This window comes from Rhipicephalus sanguineus, chromosome 2, assembly GCF_013339695.2.
Source record: "Rhipicephalus sanguineus isolate Rsan-2018 chromosome 2, BIME_Rsan_1.4, whole genome shotgun sequence".
Classification (NCBI taxonomy): Eukaryota; Metazoa; Arthropoda; class Arachnida; order Ixodida; family Ixodidae; genus Rhipicephalus; species Rhipicephalus sanguineus.
In genome coordinates, this window is record NC_051177.1 from 13860698 (window position 1) to 13876985 (window position 16288).

A 16288-nucleotide genomic window follows, 5' to 3' on the forward strand; every position below is an offset into this window, starting at 1 on the left:
GGAGCCTATACATCACATGAAGGTCACTTTGCTCGCTACAGCGGCCTCGTTTGCGAAAGGAGTGATCTGCCAACTAGAAGAGCCAAAGTAGGGGTTAGTTGAAGTAACAACTGTGACAGTTTGCGCACGTCCTATGTATACCTGTGCGTTCTTTTCGTGCCTCCTTCTTTGTGTTGGAGCAGCGCGCTGCAAGTGTCGAGCTGTGACAGTTGTTAGTTCGCACTCGCCTTGTGTGTTTTTTTTTCCTGCGTCCTTTGTGCTTCAGCAGCCCGCAGCAAGTTTCTAGCTGTTTGCTGTTCTTCCTGTGACATTCCAATTTCTTGCTATCGCATTTTCGCTTCGCCCTTGAGACGAAACTGTGAGTTTTTTTTTTTTTTTTTTGAGGCAGGTCCATTCTTTGCATACCCAGGCAACCCGTAAGGCTGCTCCTGCGGCAGTTCTTTTAAATAAAGCAGTTGACATTTCTTCACATTGCATATCGACATATTGACTTGCTTTCTGTGGTAGGTAGGCGTTCATCTGGCAACCCGCGCACGTTATAAACAATACGCGGGTGTCCACATGTCCTGCTTTGTATGACTTGTGAGGAACTTGAAGCTGCATCGTGAACGGAGCCCAGTGATGGCTCCCTTCCTGTATTCATGCGGCCTTCTTTGTGCCTTGTCCTGTCGTTCGTCACACCTTCAACCACTTTCTTTATGTTGACTCCCGACATCTAGCTTCCGGCACTCGTGTTGCTTTTTTGTCTATCTCTCTACAGCGAGCGGTGCACGAAGTGAAACTATTGCCGCTCGGTTGATATCTGCTCAACAAATATCCGCTGCCCTCACGCACCCAGAGTTGCTCTGTAGCTGACATTTATTGATTGACTCCCTTGCAGTGTTCTTTGTTTTTTTTTTGTGATACAAGGATGCAGACTGTACGTCAACAGTGGGTATTCACTGAGCGGCTGCCCGTATTGGTATTAATCCAAATCGGATCCAATTCAATCCCTGTCAAAGATGAAAATTAGGAGAAGCTTGATAACTCTAGGCTGTCAACAAATCTATTCAAGGATCGAACTGTCAACTTGAGGAAGCAAAAAAAAAAGAAAACTTGAAAGAGTGATTGCCGTTTTGAATGCGTCAGTAGATCATTTATGCGAAAAAGGAAAAGCGTACATCACCTTCATGGTGAAGTCGAACAGTTTGCGGACAAGTGGACTTAGGGAGATAATTTAATCAGTGTCGTATTATCCTTGTATAATGTGGAACAATTTTGGCAGAGAACAGCGCTTTGCGATAGGTGGCGAGACACTGGAAGTTGTAAAGGAGTACGTCTACTTAAGACAGGTAGTAACCGCGGAGCCGAACCATGAGAGTGAAATAACTAGAAGAATAAGGATGGGTTGGGGCTCATTCGGCAAGCATTATCAAATCATGAATGGTAATCTGCCACTATCCCTGAAGAGGAAGGTATATAACAGCTGCATCTTACCGGTACTTACCTACGGAGCAGAAACCTGGAGACTTACAAAGAGGGTTCAACTTAAATTGAGGACGACGCAGCGAGCGATGGAAAGGAAAATGATAGGTGTAACTTTAAGAGACAGGAAGAGAGCAGAGTGGGTCAGGGAACAAACGGGGGTTAAGGATATCACAGTTGAAATTAAGAAGAAGAAATGGATATGGGCCGGGCACGTAGCACGTCGGCAGGATAACCGGTGGTCATTAAGGGTAACTGACTGGATTCCAAGAGATGGCAAACGCGTGAGGGGGAGACAGAAAATTAGGTGGGTAGATGAGATTAAGAAGTTTGCAGGTATTACGTGGCAGCAGAAAGCACAGGACCGGGTTGATTGGCGGAACATGGGAGAGGCCTTTGCCCTGCAGTGGGCGTAGACAGGCTGATGATGATGGTGTATTATCCTTTCTTTTTGTAGCATCTAATTTCTATCATCTTTTATTGCCCTTTTCCCAGCACAGGGTAGCCAGCCGGTCTGAGAACCTCCCCGTCTTTTCGTCTGCTTCTTCCTCCTCCTTCAGCACTGGAAGAAAAATGACGACTGATTCCTCTTTCACAGGAATTGTTCATAACACGAAAGTGGAATTTGTCCCCATAGAAGGTGGACATCAAGAAATACAATTGTCACAGTGCGCATCGCTATTGGGCCAGCGTAGCCACCTTCACACCTAATGCCACGTCTCTGCCGACCAGTTTGGTCCGGCTAACGTAGTGTTTTTTTTTTTTTTTTGCAATCCGAAACATAGGGACGCGTTTTACGTTTTATAGACCTATTCGCGATTACAAATCAATATCGTGGCTATGTATGGGCTTGTTTGTTGATAAGTGGAAACACACAAGACACGGGAGCAGAGACGTTATATATCTTCCGCAAATCAGTGTTCGTGCACGCGTCTGTTTGTGCGCAGGAGCGGACGTTCCTGGAGGCGGCCGAGCGAGGCGACCGTCACACGATGATCCGGTGCCTGTCGCCGCCAGATCCGGTGAACGTGAACTGCACCAACATCTTGGGCCGCAGCGCCATCCAGATCGCCGTCGACAACGAGAACGTCGAGATCGTCGAGTTGCTGCTACACCAGCCGGACGTGCACATCGGGGACGCCCTGCTGCAGGCCATTCGAGAAGGCGAGCATTTTGAACCCCTTTTCTCGAGAATCAGCCGACAAAGCGCGCCTTCTCGCACATCTGCTATAGCGGCTACTGTGAAAGCACGTTCCAACAGAATCGGTTAAAAAGAAGCAAAAAGCCTGCGGACAGCCAAGAAGAAAGAGATTATTTCAACAAAGCAGTCGAATCCGCGTTCGCAACGCGTTGCCCTAGAAAGTGAGACACGGTGTAACTGTTGTACTTTCCGCGCCGCATAAGCTTAAGAGATTATTCAAAGCAGCGAACGACAATTGCGCGAAAAAAGAAAAGGGTAAAGTACAGGCGCATTTGTGCAATGTACTGATAATGCAGTGTATCGTGCCCCCCAACGCTGCATCAACGAACGTAAACGCCGATGTGCATGCCAATAATTGCGGGTTATCTTGCTGCGAGAGTGATCGGAAGAGCACCTTACGTTATAACAGCAATGCCAACTCAAACACATCCACACTTGTCGGCATTGCTTGCAACGGGCTCTCGGAGCTAATGGTATTTATTGTTTTCCGACTGGTTTTCTCGTCTTTTATGAGATACGAATAAAGCAGTGGTGAGTTTGAGCACCACCTGTTGTCATCGTGTCTCCCCCCGTAGAGTTTATTTAACCACGTAGTGCGCGAAAAATGTGCACTTGTGGTTGGGTATGACCGGTAGAAAGCTACATAAAGTCAGCATGACGAGCACTTCGCCCTTAAAAACGAAAGAAAAAAGAAAAGCCTCCTCGCCCCTCTTCTTCTATCTTTCTTTCTGTTTTTGGTATCTTATTTTGTATATGTTTATTTCAATTTCTTTCTCTCTCTCTCTATCTGTGTCTTTCTCGGTCTTTCTATCTTTTTACGTTTTATTCCCTTTATTTCTCTCCATTACTCTCTTCCTTTCTGTCGCTTTCTTTCTTTCACGCGTTTCCCGTGCTCCACTTTGCCGAGCAGAGTTTCGTTTAACGCTTGCACCTTCTGTACTCGGTGGTGGGGCTTGCTTAATTCCTGTGGCGCACACCCGCCTGAGGTAAAGTCCCTGAAAAATATAAAGTAGCGGCAACTGCGTCCCTTCGCCTCTGCCTCCTTTCCTAGCAGCTGCAGCAACGCCTCTAGGGTGTCCTCCTGGAAGCTACAGATTTTACCCGCTGTAGTGGAAACCTTTCTGTTCTTGTACCGGTGGTTGGTGCCACTGGCACAGCAGGTCGGCATCCTGAAGCATCCAGAACCACCGTACGAACTGACTCAAGTGCGGTTGACCACGCGCCGTGCACCGATCGAGTAAACAACCCAGACGAGGACGAACAAGATGGTGCTATAATGGTGCTCGGACAACCTTCTAAAAAGCTAGTGCGCCACTCTAGCGATTTCTTAGCGCCGCCGAGTTTGCAGTGGCGCTGCCATCAGGAGCGAGCACTTTTGTGTACGAAAAGATTATATACCGTACAATTTTATGCTGTCGGACACCATGAAAAGACGCCACTTGCTTCGGTATACATTACATTGCCGTATTTATCGCTATTAGGAGCTGGCTTGCCAGGTTTTTAAGCTGGGGCGAAGTTCCGCGCCGTAACCTGCATCCATCCATTCAAAGCGTCGTGGAAGGCGAAGAGGAACGCTACGCGCGTCGTGTCTTCCCTCTAGCCTGGCTGTTAATGCTCACAGGGCGAGCGGGGAACGCAGTCGACAGCCAGGCCAGCGTCGGACAGCTATTAGACACTTTTAGTTGGGCGTACGCAGAAGTTGCGTACGCTGCGCACAATACGTTGCGTACGCTGCAAGCGAAGCGTGCTACAACAGTTTTAGTTTAACGTACCCTGACCCGTTTCACTCATATAGATTAGTCGTACGCGAGATGTGAGTGTTTTCGCATGCTTATCAGCGCCACCGACGTCAGAAGAATGCTAGGTCCCAGGAGTAACGTGGCCTCTGTGATCTGCACGCAGGACCTCCCGATGGCCTGGGTAATGGCCACTGGCATACATGTGAGGCGGCGGCGTTCGCTGTGTGCATTTTTGGCGTCGTCCCTGGCTGCATTGGTTGCGCGCGTTGACCTTTGCCGTAAACGTTGAACATTACTATGTGCACACAGCTTTGAAGCTGGGTACACTATGGAAGAATGGCGTTTGATGGACTACGGCCGCACTGGATCGAACACAGCGTTCTATCTAGCGCGGCTGTGTATGAGGCTTAGCGTATACCTTACAGCAACTGGTCGTATTGCAGGCATTCTTGACTTTCCGATCTACTAGCAGTACTTTCAAGGAATCAAAGCTCGCACAACGCTCAATGTGCGTTATGTTGCGGCATGAATAAAAGTAAGAGCCAAGCTCACGTTCTTTTTTTTTTTACGGCGTCATTCGCCTAGATGCCTGATAGAAATAGATAGCGCGTTCGCGCACACAACCTGTCGAAGACGGTTGCTTGAGGATTTCTGGGAGACGCCAGGCTATGTCTTCCCACTGGTCAGGACGCCGGAACGTGCCGCTTGATTGTACCTTGTCTGGCATGGAAACATGGCCTTTCAATGTGGAGTACACACGACTTGCATCGGGTTCACTATTGCTGTCTGCGTCGAACGCCACTGCAGCCGCCATGGGCTCTCGTTTCTGGTTTGTTCGAGATCTCGCGAGAACGCAACGTAGTAAGCGTTGCGTTACGTACGCAGCGTCTTGCTACGTTAGATGCGAAGTATCTTGTGGCGGAGTTCAATCCGGTGGTGGTGTGCGGCGTGACCACCCTTACTGCGCATGCGCATACCCTCTCCACACACCCTCTCCACTTCCCCTCTCCTCTACCCCTCTTCACTTCCCTTTTCCCCCTCTCCACTTTCCCTATCCCCTCTAGAGCACTGCACGGGCCGAGATTCTCGGCCCGGGCCCGGCCCGGGCCCGGGACTCGTTCAAAATTACCCGCCCGAGCCCGGCCCGGCGACTCAAAGCGAGACCCGGGCCCGGCCCGAACCCGAGCAAAAAATTCGCCTACCCGGCCCGGCCCGGCCCGACCACAGATCGGGACCGATAGGGGCCCGAGCCATTAATCTAGGTGGTGTTGCCCGAGCATAGAATCGACCGCAAGGCGTTTTAAGTGTCAAAGATCTACGTATGCTTGGCGCATGCTTCGCTAGCAAGTATACTTTAACGTAGGGTACTTTCTTGTAAAAAGGGGCTGGCTCGCCGTGGAAACAGTTGAGCGGACATGCTGGGTACGATGAACGTTCGTTCGGCAGTGGTATACTGTACCTAATTTTCTAGGTGGTATACTGTACCTAATTTTCTAGGAATACAATCCGGATCATCAAGAGCGTTTTGTAGAAGATATTGTTGGGAGAAGAGTTATTTGCAGGATGAGTCCGGTTTCGCTAAGGAGCGCAATAGAAACAGAGGGGCAGACACCAGAACGCTCTCTTCACTTTGTGATTATTGCGCTCTCCATTGAAATTTTAATGGACACGAAAGTGAAACAATGAATCAGCTTAGGTTGATAAATTGTACTCTGAGAAATCTAATGTCGTTAATTCCACCAATACAGATGCATTAATAAAAGATAAAATTAAGGTCAAGGTTTCATTTTTAAATTTCGCGCCATAATCTCTAGGCGCGACAACACGAATTTTAAAGCGTATTTTTGGTATTTTGGCTTGTCGAAATTTCCTGAAGCTTCGTATGTTAAGTCTATGCCCCCGCCCCCCCTCGGAAAACAATGCACTTCATTTTTACCGATTAAGAACTGCGTAGGGCCTTGCAGACGCCGTCAAAATCTATGACGCGTTTGATGTGGGCATTTCAAGGTGGCGTTACCAGCCGTAATTTCTTTTCGCGCGTTTTCTCGCTTCCCATGAGTTCTCGCGGCGGCCGCTGTGGGGATTTTGGAATTGGGAATGAGTGATTCACTAATAATACGAAAATCGTTTTTCCCTTTAGTGTCCCTTTAAAGCGTGCTGTAAGACAAAGTCAATTGTGCACCATTCTGGATATGTAGCACATATATCTTCATCATTGTAGCACCTTTTCACATCAAGAGAAATAGAGGAAAAAAGCCAGATTTATTACATTTGTTGTAATTACACTAACCTAGATAAAAATTAAAACGAACCGCGCACACCGCATGCACTTTGGAAATAGGTATAAGAAGCCGAATGGCAAAAAAGAAACTATTTGTCATAGCATTCTTTTCATATACCACACCACTGCTATTATATACAGTCTATAAGTTTTTGTGGCATAGTTTATAGTTTATTTGCTCGCATGTTATTGTACAACAAAAATCAAATTATAAAAAGATTCCGCTATAAGCACACCATGCGCCGTTGCATCACATGTCCTGCTGCGCTAAAGTTTCCTGCTTGCGATAGTCCCAGGGGCGCACATCTGCCTTGCGAAATATGAAGGCGTCGGCAGTCGTCGTTCTTAACTTCCACCACTGGAGCAAATTTAGGAGGTCTTTTTGGACCTCTGCAGAATGACAATAGCTGTCAAACTGATCCCTTCATTTCTCTCGTTCCCGAACGTTGTGTCACTCTTCAATATAACCTATAAATGTCTCTGAGAGCTTGTCCTTGCAGTTTTCAGCAGTGTTTGTTATGCACGGCTTGCACAGGACTCTGTTTTTTTTTTTATAATATAATGGTGTATGCCTTCCTAACGATGTTTTACCGGTAGAACGTGGCCTACGCTGGTGGGCATAGGACTGGCAGTAGGTGGACGAAGTGATTGCGATCTATTTTCGGGGTTCATTCCAGTTTGGTAATTAAGGTGCTAATAACTTCTCCACGCTTACTCATTGGATGCATATGATTAAAGGTAAGGGGACATCACCCTGCATGGAATTCGTCATTTTTATTTTAAGGTAGATACTTCGTCAAGCTAATATACTTTGCCTTTATACATGAATATACATGTTTAATGGACATGTGCTGTTCCTGCACAGTCCAACGCTGTTGGGGCACTATCATGTAGCTCTCGCACTATATAGTGCAGGGGTCTCAAACACGGGGCCCGCGGACCTCTTGCTAGCGGCCTGCGACCCGCACATGACTGTCTTCGTCCCACTTTTTTATTTATTTATAAGTACGTTTTTGAGCTACACAATCATAACAGGTCTAAAGCATTTTGTTTTTCGTGAGGCACCGCCTGCAGCCACCATGTGTTGATGCATAACCGTGAAACAAAACACTATATTGCAGAATTGGCGTCCAGATTTTAGTCATTTTAAAGATGGTATCGATATGTTGGTGGAAACTTGCCACCAAATATGCCCTTTAGAAATGACCCATATATGATATATTAAATAGGTCTTTCAAATGGCAACGTTATCTGACATCTGGTACAACCAGGCCCGTAGCCGGGAATTTATTTCGGGGGGGGGGGGGGGGGGGCACTTGCTGAAAACCTTGACTATTTGAGAAAAACACCTATATTCATCATTTATTTTTTGGTAAAAACACCTACTTCACCAAAATTTTTTTGGGGGGGAGGGGGGTCAAGGGCCCCCTCCTGGCTACGGGGGTACAGCCTATTCCTCCCTCCCCCACCCCCCTCGACTCCTACCTTCGTCACCGTCCTGGCCCTTGCGGAAGTAAATTTTCGTGAATGCGGCCCGTTAGCTGAGGCGGCTTTGAGACCCCTGATATAGAGCGGAACAAGACGAACGCTCAGATTAAAACAGCAGGCTGTGCATGTCCATCTCGTGTCACATGACCTCTGGGAACCTAGACGAAGCCACGGAAAAAGAATGTCTTTGTAGGGATTTTACGCAACGAGACTCCGCGCAGTCTTTTCGTTTTAGTGGAGGGCGGGAACATTCAAGAACGTTTCCTCACCTGGTAGCTCCGTAAACGCACTTGCGATGATAAGTTATAGGTATAAATTTATTATATTACATTTATTACGGCGATTACAGAATAACATTCGGGATATAAAATAGTAACGAATGCAAATAAAGCACGGAATAACGAGATGTTAATTATATTTGCGCCTGGTGTATTTACTTTTAGCTCGGCTGTTTCAGATAAATCAAGTAGCCCCATATGCAAGAGGCAAAAGAAGATCAGTACTTGTCACTTAAAAAACTTGTCCAAATAGCTTGTCCCACATAAAAAAGTACCATTTTATCGAGATAAAATCTAAAGCGTATATGTACGTGCAACGCATGAGGAACACACTTGAAGGGACGCTAAAGAAAAAAAGGATTCTTCTATTATCAGTAAATTACTCTTAAAATACTCTAATGACTACGCTCGCTGCGACAAGAGTCTTCGTAAGCGAGAAAACGCGCAAAAAGAAAATGCGGGTGCTGACGCCGTCTTGATTATCGTGCAACAAACACCGTGACGTCATAGATTTTGACGGCATGTACTGGAATCTACGTAGTTCCTAATCAGTAAAAATTAAGTACATTGACCTATGAGAGGGCCATAGACTTAACATACGAAATTTCAAGAAGTTTCGTTGACCCAATGTCACCAGAATACGACAAATACAGTTTGAAATCCGTGACGTCACGCGCGGAGATTTCCGCGCAACATTTAAAATGAAACTTTGCCCTTGATTTTCTCCTTATGATGGTTAAACCAGTTACACTCGCGTTTTCACTTTATCAGTCTTAACCGATTCATTGAATCGCTTTAGAGTCCCTTTAAGAACTGAGCAAAGTCCAAGCCCGGCCCGACCCGAGCCCGCCACCTCAAACCCGGGCCCGGCCCTAAGCCCGGAGCTTCAAACCCGAGCCCGGCCCGGGCCCGCCGTGAAAACTACTTTACCCGGCCCGGCCCGGCCCACGGGCCGGGCCGGGCTCGGGTTTTCGGGTAGGCCCGAGCCCGTGCAGTGCTCTAATCCCCTTCCCCTTTCCTCTCTTCCTCTGAAACGCGGGCTAGACATGCCGAAATTCTCTCCTGCGCAACGCCGCGATGAGCACCAGCGCATGCGCGTCCCCTCCCCCTCTCTCTCCTCTCCTACGCTGCCCCCCTCTCGCACGCCTGCCGACTGCGTTCCCCGCTCGCCCTGTGAGAATTAACGGCCAGGCTAGAGGGAAGACAAGACGCGCGTAGCGTTCCTCTTCGCGTTCCACGACGCGAGGTCCGTAGCATGCCCAAAGAACGCCAACGGAACGCGATCGTGCAAGTGCTCCGGCTTCGCATCGCCTCATGGTCCCCTTTAGCGGGAAATGGTGTAATTTTTAGTTAGGGCCACTTTGTCGTGCGCGTCTCGAAGGCAGTTTTCAAATTGAAAAAAAAAACATTAGGAGCGTTGCGTCTACAAGTGTCGACAATGTAGAATCAGACGCTCTTATATAGATATTTCTTGTATATATACTTCATCAATACGTATATAATTGTAAATTGTGTGTATTGTTCATCAAAATTGTAAATTAATCAAACCTTGTGTATATATGTATATATAACAACGTGTGTCACGTCTTCATACGATGGTAGAAGACTTGTACGGAGGAAGGTTCACGGGTTTTCCCGATCTTCTCCAAGCCAGCTCCTCAATCATCGTTCATTTCGTGGATATGGCGTGATTTTTCTTTCATACCCTTTATTTCGCGGACTTTTCCAACTGCGTCACTTAGAACTGCAGCGCCATCGGGCGCTCTAGCGGAAGAATTGCACAAGCCTATCTTTCCGGCCAAGAGCCATGCTCTGCGAGCTTCGCAGCTCAACTAACTTCAACTGGCAATCTACAAAGCGCACGAGTGAGGAGGTGCCTGTACACTTACACGAATGGCGCTACTTTAGTTATTTTTCAGGGACTTTAGCCTGAGGTGGTGGTGGTGGTGGTGGAGGAGGTTGTGATGTTGCAGCAGGCGAGTTTCGCCTGGCCACCTGAGCATGTCCTGAACTGTAGGTGTCTGTCACCACGTGCAGGCAGCACAGCACATTGGTCCAATATTGTTTATACGTTGGCAAACGATGGCCCAATGATGGCCCATACAAACCACTATAAAACCAATGTTGGCAAGCCAGCCTACAAGGATGCCAATAATGGTCCATCTTTGCCAGCCAACATACAATATTGGTCATGCCATTCTTTGAGGTTGGCAACAACGGTCCATGGTTGCCGATGTACATACAATATTGGCAGAACCAGGCCGTATGGATGGCAATATTGGGCCAGCTTATCCGTTGGTAAAACAATATTGGTTAAGTAATGGCAGTAGATCGGATATATTGTCCAGTCAATCTGACTGGTTAAACAATATTGGACAACCAATGCTACGCGCCGGACAATATTGTCCAGACTTACACGTTGTCGCTCCAATGTCTTAAACACTGGCAAGCATATGCATGATATATCGGCAAGAATGTTTTTTTTTTTCCCTTTTACCATCACTGAGTGAAGGTTAGCCCGAATCGAGCCACCACCTGCGCATGCACGCTAATATGAAAATCACTTTGTCCGGCATCCAGCGCACCTCAAAGAAGATTTCTGGTTACTTATCACATTGCTTTATTCTACAAATATTCTACAAAAGCCCCGCGTTACACGGCGGCGAAGGCATCACGCCGTCCAACTGGGAGGCTGCATGTTTTTACTAGCCCCGGACTCGAGAACAGCTATGGGCCGTCCAACGGGCCCGCGACGCAAAAGAGACTTGGTATTTCTGTTCCGACGTGGGAGCGGCCCGGTCGAGTCCTAATCCGAAACGTGCTCTGAACCCATTCCTTATTACGTATAACAACGCGATTGTAGATGACGACCCCGCATTTCTGAAAGCCAGCGGCCGTTTCGGCCGTCCGCGAGTGCCGTTTTCGCTCCTTTGCATCGCATATTTGCGGCGCTTCGCGCTCGGCGCGTTCCGAGGTTCGTCCGAATTAACCCGGTTGCGGCCCAATATGACCGAATTAACGAGAGTTCGGTGCCATTAAACAATAAACATGCTTGGCGGGACCAGTGAACACGTTGTAATTGTCTGAGTTTCCGAAATAATGATTGTGGAATTAACGAGCTTTTACTGTATAAATATGGCAAAAACAGTCCATTGCTGTCAGTCAACAAACAAAACTGGAAATTCCATTCTATAAGAAAGGGAAAATTGGCGCACACAGGGTCTTGATTTTTAAGTTGGCATTTAGTGTGGCACAAAATATATCAAACAGTTGGACAAAATTTGTTTTAGAGATGTTGAGCAATGTAAAATAAGTACCAAGTTTTCAAGTGAGTTTCGCGCTGCTAGAAATACATCTATGAGAAAGGAAACACAACACAACATCTCACTTTGCAATGCTTGTTAAAAGTTAATTGTGTGATACAGCCAGCGTACACAACGCAACTGTATAAAAAAAAACCATGCCTTTACATTGATTGAAGCTATAGAATTCTAGTCTGCTTCGCAATGGGCCTCTGCGCTGGTGCGCCTTTAGCGCACGCGCACCGAAATTTTTCTGACGGCTTTATTAGCGGCGAACAATCAAAACATTTCATGTCACTTCAACCACACCACGTATTTTTGTGTTTGCTACACGACTGGTTGGATTACAGGATTGTAACTTCTTTGTGTGCGTGCTACAACGACGTGCTGTCCAAGACTACAGTATCGCCCGCGGAATCTCCAGATGAGCGATGAGTTATGTTTGCACTCTCAACGCTTCACGCAACCAGACGTGTTCACTTCGAACAAATGTTCTCGGTGATCGGGAGGCCGGAGAAGCAGCGCGACGCCATGTTTTGCTCAGGAATTTTACATCCTCTCCTCCCGGCAGTTGCGCGGGGGTGGCTGGTCATAAAACACTTGTCACTTGACGGCTGCTCCGCCCACGACGGTTCAAACGTGGCTCCGGGCTTTCAATGCCATAGAAAACGAGAGGGTGGGGGGTGAGAAGATCGCGGGAGACGACGGCACCTCGGAAGATGCGTACGCGTTTCGGCCTCTTCTGGCCGGCGGCTATTCTTCGTCAGTCAGTGGTGGTTACTTTCCCTCGTTCGGGCTCCAAGCATCGGCGGGCGCCGCGCGCGCGCCCCTCAGTATTCAGTCAAGAGTCATCGGGAAAAAACGAAGTCAGATATCGAGACAGGATGCCGCGATTCTATGGATACGGAGATTCGACGACGATGCCACAGTGAGAAGGCAACTGTCCTGTTCTTCATCGGACTTGATTGTTTTGACTTTTGAAGAGCGATCCGCAGATGAGCGCCGATGTGTCCTGACAAATCGCAAACTTTCCGCCGGATTTTTGTGTACGTATCGCGTTCAGTAAGTCGTTTCGTTCCTTAGTCGCATGTTACTTTCCGTGTTTTTCGTACGTGAAATATGTGCTGCGTTTATTAACGTATACATTACCGCGTACTTTCTCTAAAATTGTTACTTTGTGAATACCCATGTGGTGGGCTTTGCTGTGCGCGTCGAAGCAGGTTAGTTAAGTCCTCGCCCTTAGCGATGTTTCAGCATTTGCGTTTGTTGTTTTGTTCTTTTATCGCGTTGTCGTGCGCCAGCTAAATATCCGTTTTTGATTTGCCCTTCGCTGCTCGTTTCGCGCAAAGAAATGATGGATCTGTAACACACAAATTTTCATTAGTTTTGAAGTTGTTGCAGTCTTTCAAGCTCTTGCCGCAGTTACCTTTTAATTAACAAATAGGCTATGAACATTCCGGTAGTTCAAGATGGTTATAGATCTCATCTGTGTCGAATGTCTGTTCGCATGTAGATGTTCATTTATTTCATTTTGCATTACGCTTCGCTTTTCACTCATTTCCTTTTGAACCTTCGGTGAACTGACAACTTAAATAAGCGCTAACAGGGAGGCTGTGTGTGTTTGTGAGTGGTCCCGTTTCCGCGATTTCTAATATAAGAGCGTTATTCAAGGTAATTAGTGTAGGTTCTGTGCAAGCGGTCAGCAGAACAAAGCGTGAAATGCGAAATTATTTTCAATACTTGCAGTATCTTTGCCATATGTAAACATGCAGAATAAAGTTGTGTGTACTCTCAGCTTTTCTACGCTGATTATCCCTGCTGCTTGCCAAAAAGCAAAAGCGTGGGCAACATGCATTTATTTACGTGCACAAAAATCTACCTCATGTTAAACTACACATTCAGTGAAAAATGTCGTAAAGATGTTGACATAGCGTTTCACACTGGCAAGAACCAGCGTGAAACGCTGAAAAATAAAGAACGATGGTGCAGCCAACGATAAAGGCTGGCAAAAAACATTGGAGCTGCCAATGTTTATACAATGTTGGCGATACGTACGACGAACAATGTTGGCTACAGCCATCCTTGCCATTATTGGCGATATGTTGGACGGACAATGTTGGCTCCAGCCATCCTCGCCATTATTGGAAAATCATTGGCATCCAATATTGGACCAATGCACATTTAGGTGTAGCAAACCCCCAAAAGCCAACGCAGGACCAATATTTCTGCCAATGTTTACCAACGTTGTTCCGAGATTGGTCCAATGCCGGCGTGCTGCCTGCGCGCGGACAGCCCAGTGTCTCACAGGAAGGCAAGCAAAATTCGTTGCACGCTCCTCCTCGTTGCCGCGGGCTCTTCAGGAAAAATGACGTCTTCAAATGTCCGCTGCCTATGAGAACCTTTTTGCAAGCTGCGGACAGTCGCTGCTCTTTGCACATCAAACTGCGGGCAAAGCCAAATAAAATGTTCAATGTCCCCGATGTCACGGCAGAAGGCACAAAACGGGGAAGCGTATCGTCCAGTCTTGAACGACCAAGCGGTACAAGAGCGTGGCTTGTTCACGAGAAAGTCCATGGATGCTTGGTGTGGAAACTTGTACATCGCCTTGAAATGATTGCGTATCGCATCTTCCCGCCTGAGGATTTTTGTTCGCGTTGGACAGATTACGGCCGGCTTAAGCAGCTCCGCTGTCAAAACAAGCACAGGCAACATAAAAATGCACCCCTGGTTTTTCACATCGAAGGAATAAAGGACTTACATAACACAAAAGACTAGATTAGTGGTTTCTCAAATGGGGGTCCGCGAAGCCCACCCTCGAGGCACACTATGTCTTGCGACAACGGCCCCTTCTGATTTTTGGTATGCTTCATTGCATGACAGTTTTGCGTTGCGGCGCAGCTGACTTATGTTTCCACTTCTCCGTGAGATGGTTGTACAGCTTTTGTTGCAGTTTTCTACGACATATGAACGCGAACAGACTTTATTGTGGACAGATTGGGTTAGGAAAACTGGCCACCCTGTACACGAAGTGTCTATTGACGGTGACGGTATCTCGAAAGAATGCTGACATCATCTTAATCCATAAGTGGGGGGACTTGCCAACCCGATCAGCTTACTGTCCGTTGTCTACAGGCTGTTTACAAAGATAACATCTTATAGAATTAAGGCCACCTTAGAGTTCAAGCAACAAAAGGACCAAGCAGGATTTCGTACAGACTACTCGACAATAGACCACATTCACACTATCAACCAGGTGATAAAGAAATGCGCGGACTATCACTACCCCTATATATAGCCTTCATAGATTACGAGAAGGCATTTGATTCGATCGAGATATCAGCAGTCATGCAGTCACAGCGGAATCAGGGCGTCAGCGAACCTGATATAAACCTACTGGAAGAAATCTACAGCGGCTCCACAGCCACCATAGTCCTCCCTAAAGAAAGCGACAAAATTCCAATAAAGAGGGGTGTAAGGCAGGGAGACACGATCTCCCCAATGCTATTCACCGCGTGCTTACAGGAGTTTTTCAGGGCTCTAGAATGGGAAGAGCTAGGGATACGAGTTAATGAATAGTACCTCCAGTAGCCTGCTATTCGCTGATGACATTGCATTGATGAGTAACTAAGGGGATGAACTGAGACTCATGATTACGGAATTCGACAAGGAAAGCAGAACAGTAGGTCTGAAAATTAACATGCAGAAAACTAAAGTAATGTGTAACAGTCTCGGAAGAGAACAGCACTTTGTGATAGGTAGTGAGGCACGGGAATTTGTTAAGGAATACGTCTACTTAGGACAGGTAGTGACCGCGGAGCTGAACCTTGAGAGTGAAGTAACTAGAAGAATAAGGATGGGATGGGCTCATTCGGCAAGCATTCTCTAATCATAATGGTAGTTTACCACTATCACTCAAGAGGAAGGTATGTAACAGCTGCATTTCACAGGTACTCACCTATAGGCAGCAGAAACCTGGAGGCTTACAAAGAGGGTTCAACTTAAAGTGAGGACGACGCAGCGATCGATGGAAAGGAATATGATAGGTGTAACCTCAAAGGGCATGAAGAGCAGAGTGGCTCAGGGAACAAACGGATGTTAAGGACATCTTAGTCGAAATCAAGAAGAAGAAATGGACATGGGCAGGGCATGTAGTGCACAGGCAAGATAACCGCTGGTCATTAAGAGTAACAGACGGATTCCAAGAGAAGGCAAACGCGCGAGGGGGAGACAGAAAGTTAGGTGGGCAGATGAGATTAAGAAGTTTGCGGGTATAACGTGGCAGCAGCAAGCACAGGACCAGGTTGACTGGTGGAACATGGGAGAGGCCCTTGCCCTGCAGTGGACGTAATCAGCTGTTGATGATGGTGATACTTTTCGTAGGCTTGCACACTTGAAGAGCAAATATAGCTAGAAACAGGTTTAATAACAGAGAGCTGAGCTATTTGGTAAGTATTCATTCTAAAAAGGCAGGGCGTGTAAACACAGACACAAGAAAGAAGTCATAAACGGCGACTAACAACTGAAGAGACGCACAA

The 16288-nt window shown here is 47.0% G+C and overlaps 1 protein-coding gene across 1 annotated transcript in view; it reads left to right on the plus strand.

Annotated features, from left to right (window-relative positions):
- LOC119381054 (transient-receptor-potential-like protein) overlaps positions 1-16288 on the plus strand; it is a 182341-nt gene that overhangs the window by 18170 nt on the left and 147883 nt on the right. Inside the window, exon 2 of the mRNA XM_049412203.1 lies at positions 2412-2628. Within this exon, the coding sequence (XP_049268160.1) occupies positions 2412-2628 (217 nt within the window). The remainder of the gene's footprint in view (positions 1-2411; positions 2629-16288) is intronic.